At 30.5% G+C, this 6,030-nt stretch overlaps 1 protein-coding gene across 1 annotated transcript; it reads left to right on the forward strand.

Annotated features, from left to right (window-relative positions):
- The first annotated feature begins 2,383 nt into the window (after nucleotides 1–2,383).
- On the forward strand, nucleotides 2,384–3,881 carry LOC108333418 (uncharacterized). Its single transcript, XM_017568850.2, has one exon. It carries the CDS (start codon nucleotides 2,701–2,703, stop codon nucleotides 3,601–3,603), a length of 903 nt encoding a protein of 300 aa, XP_017424339.1. The 5' UTR covers nucleotides 2,384–2,700; the 3' UTR covers nucleotides 3,604–3,881.
- Nucleotides 3,882–6,030: the final 2,149 nt, after the last annotated feature.

A 6,030-nucleotide genomic window follows, 5' to 3' on the forward strand; every position in this document is an offset into this window, starting at 1 on the left:
CCATTTAATTTTGATAGGAGCAAATACAAAATAAATTTTTAAGTTTAGTATGGAATGTATTTATCACTAAAATAGTGCATATTACAGAAATAAAATTAAAACATTATTTTGTAAAGGAATCACTTATTATCAAAAGAACAAATTCATTCAGTAATTAAAAAACGTTAGAGACATTCAATACTTTCTTCATTAAACAATTGTACAGAACATTAAGAAAGTATTAGAAGATTTTTTATAATTATTATTTAATAATCATTGACTTTCAATAATTCATATTGAAATGTCTTTCTTTCTCAGGTACAACAAGTAGAGGAGGAGCACTAATTAAAAACAAGTAGTTCCACCCCATTATAATGACATTAAATATTTTATTCTTGATTTTATTATCCATGAGAGTAAATAATTAATAAATGAAAAAAAAATTGAAAAAATTAGAAATTTTTGTCTTGTAGCAAGTGTGCTTTTAACCATAGGTGTATAGGGAGTAGGAGTTGGTGTGTCTTCAGGCCAAATTTATTTTGTGGGCCAACATTTAGTCATAGTTTCCCCACTGGCACTTTCATGTTTTTGGTTATCACAAAAAAAGGTAAAAAGTTTGAACCAAAAAATAAAAAAAAAAGGGTAAAAGAACCAAAAATTTATGTTGTATCCCAGAATTCTGTTTGTTTCCAAATCTTTACCTAATTTTGAGGTTTTGATTTTGGTTAATGGGTGTGTGGAAAATGGAAAATTTAGCTTACCTATACCTTATTATATGCTTCAAGAGTTTTCTAGATGCTTTACCAACTCTTGCTGAAAAAAATAGGGTTGATAGTGAGACTTAAATTAAAAAGTTATCAATATTAGGTAAAGATTTTGTAGTAACAATTTTAGGATCATGACAAATGTTTGATAAATAAATGTTTGATGGATAGTATAACTTTAATTAGTGGAATCAACCAACATTGTACCAAAGTTACCTAAGTCCAACTAGGGTTTTCCATTAATGAAATATCATATTTTACACATTAAAAGAAATAATATATACTTTAATAGCAATATTCTTTTATCATTATAGTAATGAAACTTTATAGTTTATGCTTTTTTGCAAATTGTTGCTTTGTTTCTGTATTTTCAACTTGATAAATTAGTTCTTAAATTTTAATAATTGAAGAATAAAAAATTGTTATTACTGTTAATTTTAAATATAAAGAAGGATTGATATTGATTTGAAGATACAACTTTTAACAAATACTAAAAACCCATTTTTAATTAACTTGGATTCGCTTATATTTTATAAATAAAAATTAATTTTATCGAATTGAATTAAACTGTTTGGTTATTATTGACCATTCTTCCAAGTGACTATCGCTGAATTTAATTTCTTTTCACACAAAGTCTTACAAATTTGTATTGCAATGAGAAGAAATCTAGCTGAATATACTAATAGTTGTGTGATGAATAAAAGATATTAATATTTTTATTTGATATTTTTAACAATTTAAGACAACATTTTTTTCTAATTATATTCTTTATTTAATTAATATAGAAATAACAACTAGTTACGATAAGATAAAGATAAAATATAATAACACACACATTAAACTAAATAAAAAAACTGAAATAAATTACATGTGATTTATTGAAGATTATATTTAAAAGTAAAAATGAAATATATATATTTTTGATTTATCGAAAAATCTTTAAACAAAACCATGAAGTATAATCAAGGAAATCCAACTAAAAGCTATGAAGCAAATTTGATATAAAAATTAATCATGCATAAATTTTATGGAGAATATGGAGAAAAAGTAACTGATAGAAATTAGAATAGAACTAGTTAAAAATTGAAAAAGCAAAAGCACAACATAAGAAAGATAAATTCATTAACTTTTTACAGTTGGTAGTTATAAATTGTCTTGGTATTTTAAAATTTTCATAATTTATCAATGATATTGGTCCCTCGTAAGTTGTAAACTACTGAAATACTGATACAGAACCCACTTCCATTCTTAATTAATGTGAAATCCGAGGTGCAGAATAATGCAGCATTAAAGAACAGAGTAATAATTCATGGGTAACTAAGTAGTTTCATAGTGTATGTAATCTGGGACACTCTTTTATTTTTCTCTGTCTCCACCTTCTTGTCATAAAAATATTTGTAATTATGTTGTAAAGCATAGCATGATGATATCCAAGAAAGTACTTGAAAAAGAAGCATAGGGTAGAAAAAGATAAACTTTTTGGTAACCCTTTTTTTCATCTTTTTCCAACTTTCAAATATAATGTGTAACTACTCTAAAATAATTGGAGCTATTAACTGGCAATTAAAAAAGCACCCCACCTAGGTTTGTGTTTCATTCTTCTATTCTTTTGTTCATGTTAATTAATCAAAAAATTGCTATTATGATTATTTATAGGTACATAGGTATATAATTTAAGGTAAGAGAGAAGAGAAAGTCATGTTAATGGAAATTAAATGGTAATGGTCCTTTTCAGGAACAACATTGTCTTCTCTTCTCTTCTCTTCCTTCCCCTTTTTGTTGATTTTCCTTCTCCGCTTTTCTTCCCCTTCAGAGAACCAAAACAGCACAAACACACTTCAAATCCGTTCTTCTGAGTTCACGAATTCTCCTCAGATTCTGAAAAAGAAAAAGCACCCACCATTCCTTTAGTTCAAAACTTCAGATCTCAACTTCTGGGTGCTCTGATTATGCAAAAATGAATATGGCAGATATAATATCTTGCTTCAATGAGAACGCAGTGAATGTGTCACACTCATCGTGTTCTAGCTACTCAAACAACGCCTGCATATCTCCCAGTGTTACACCTTCAACGCAGAACTCGGTGACCTCTGTCTACAAAACCACCCTCTCCAACCAAAAGCAGGTTCTGATCACGGTCACGTGGTGCAAGAGCCACTCCAACCAAGGACTCACCATAACCTTCGGCGAAGAGAACCCTTTGGAACCATCTTTCAGGCTCAACACAAATTCGCGGTTGTTAAGGAAAAAGAAGGGAAGCAAGGTCCTAGAATCCCAAGACTCCAAGGTTGAAGTCTTCTGGGACCTGTCGAAGGCCAAGTACGACACTGGTCCCGAACCTGTTGAAGGGTTTTACGTGGCGATTCTGGTTGATGCAGAGATAGGACTCGTTCTTGGAGAAGAAGATGTGGTGAAGAAGTTCAAAACGAGAACCCTTTTGGCCAAGGTTTCGCTTTTGTCACGGCGTGAACATTGCTCCGGCAACGCCGTTTACGCCACCAAGGCTCAGTTCTGTGACAGCGGAACCTGGCATGACATTTTGATCCGATGCAGTGGGGAGAATGAGGGCCTGAAAGCTCCTGTTTTGTCCGTTTGCATTGACAAGAAAACGGTGATCCGTGTGAAGAGGCTGCAGTGGAATTTCAGGGGCAACCAAACGATTTTTGTTGATGGGTTGCTGGTGGATTTGCTTTGGGATGTTCATAACTGGTTTTTCAACCCTGCTTCTGGTTATGCAGTGTTCATGTTCAGGACCAGAAGTGGCTTGGATAGCAGATTGTGGTTAGAGGAAAAGATTGCACAGAAAGACAAAGACAGAGTTGAATTCTCCTTGTTGATCTATGCATGTAAGACCACATGAGGATAACATCTTTCACACCACACAATCTTGTTCGAGTATTCAACACAACTGTATACTAAGAATTCAATCTCGTACTCAGCAGACTACTTCTTGTTAAGATAAGGAACATGTTCCTTTTTAATTTTTTTTAACATCTTTTTCATTTCTTGTGTATTTTTTCTTTTTTTCAATTCTTGCTTTGACTCTTTGTTTTTTCTTTCCCCTTGCTTGTTGAAGGGATACATACTAATTATTTTTTATCATAGGAAACAGAACGAAAATAAATTTGAGTTGCAGAATTTGAGTGATATTATTATCAGAATAGCTGGTTAAGCATGTGACTTTTATTTCTCTGTTTTTTCTTCCTTTGACTGTTGGTTCTGAGTAGTGTCTAGTGCCGCATTTCTATCAAATTTGGGAGAAGAAAAACAGCACAAATGAGTTATATTTTTTTTAAGAGAATTTGAAAAAGAGTTATTGGATTAAGACATGAATATCAGTGAAGATTTGGTAAAAGGGAAACGAGATCTTGGTTGGCATAATTGAGCTGCTTTTAGCCTTTACAGAAGAATAAAGTTGAGAATCTTGTGAATGAATTGAAGCCACATTATTCTACCTTGTCCTTTACAATTCTGTTTATCGTTGTTCACTGTAAAGTTTCAAAAATCTACAACCATACACTGTGGAAACCAGTACTCAACAGGGTATGATTTACTTCCACTTGCCTTGAATTTACACATAATCAAGCTTCTGCTAGCAATTTACGCAACACTTAGGCATCAACTAGTTCAGAAGCAGAATTTTTAGGCTTAGTTGAGTCACTTTCTAACACTTCCATATCAGAATCATAGAGACCAAGCTTAACAATTGTAAATGATGTTATTGTCCTTGGTGTAACCTTTCATTACACGATGGTCTAGTCTAGTTCAATGTCCGCAAAATCCATGACATGTGTTTATGATTCCTTGGTCCCTGAATTCTGTAATCTACACGCAAAATTCAATGATTGCTACCATTGTCTGTAACATGGTAAAAGATAGAAATAGCTTTGTTAGGTAGAACCAATGATATACTGTTCTGGCACATCTTCTTTCCCCTTTACTCTCAACAAATGCAAAGATGTGTTAGGAATCTACCAATAGTATATATAGGGTATCATAACAGATGTTCTTTGACTGAGTTTGTACAACCTATAAAATTTGAACTCATATTCAAATTCATTTACTTGCAGATATTCAACTTATTATCAAATCAGACTTAATACTATACTAGTACATGAGTTCAAATTTTGTTAAATCGTTATTAATGCAATGACATTTTTATCTTCATATCAGAAACATGAAAATCATTGTCAGTGTTTTGACAAAATTTATCTTGTAATCACAAAATCTTGTTTCTTTTGAAAACTGGAGTTATGTTACGATTTTGTCTTTAAAAAAATATTTCAAAAAAAATTGTGAAATTCTCTCACAATTTTATTTTTAAAAAATATTTCAGAAAAAACTGAAATTTTGTCACAAATTTATTTTTAAAAGGTGTTTCCGAAAATGAAAGAAGAAATGTGTATTTAAAGTGTGTTTGAGCTCCATCTCTAGACAACATGAAACGTGTAATAATAAAATTACTAATTAATATTACTGACATTTAAGATCTGAACGTAAAAGGGACATTGCGTCTTTTCAAATTTCTTTGTAGAAAATGCGCAGGAAACTCAAAACCTAACATATCTGTATGCTCTGTTTCACATAAGACAAACATTTTCTGTTGTTTTTTTTATCATTTAAATTTATTTAAGAAATACAATAAATGATATTTGATAGACTCTTGGTTTTCTATCTGATAGAGGTATAATTGGATTAAAAAACTATTTAAAGTTTAAAATTTATAAGTGGAAATTTGTACTTTTAGAAAGAAACAGATGATAAAAATGGAGGTAGTAAAGAAAGGAAACATTATTTGGGGCACCTGGGCAATTAACCTGTGCTCCAAACCTTTCATTTGTGAATTTAAAACTTAATGGGCTTTAAGTTTATTATGTTCAAACACTTACCATAATTTTTTAAGCTGATAATTAAAAAAGACCAGCACAACATTGATGAAATTGATGTAACCATGGCAAACCATGTAAAAATTTGAAGTCTAGAAAAACTAACTCTAATATTAATTCATTAAAACAAATTTATTTGTCATTCCTAATAAAAAATTTAATATAACTATATAATAAGTATGGTGTTTTCCTTTTATTTTGACTGTAAAATATTTTATTTATAAAATTTAAAAGGACTTAAAATTTTTGGTAATAACAACAATGTCAAGGAGAAACAAATCAATTCATCAATTAGAATTCTCTCCCTCTAGATATGACTCTTATTAATTCTTCTCCTAGAAAAGATAAATATTATTCCTAAAAAATGTTTAAATCATATACGATGTTGATATTTTCATTAA

Source organism: Vigna angularis, chromosome 11 (assembly GCF_016808095.1).
Source record: "Vigna angularis cultivar LongXiaoDou No.4 chromosome 11, ASM1680809v1, whole genome shotgun sequence".
In the NCBI taxonomy this organism is placed as follows: domain Eukaryota; kingdom Viridiplantae; phylum Streptophyta; class Magnoliopsida; order Fabales; family Fabaceae; genus Vigna; species Vigna angularis.

What these genes read in the sequence shown, in the direction of transcription:
- LOC108333418 (XM_017568850.2), top strand. Translation starts at nt 2,701, where the DNA reads ATGAATATGGCAGATATAATATCTTGCTTCAATGAGAACGCAGTGAAT.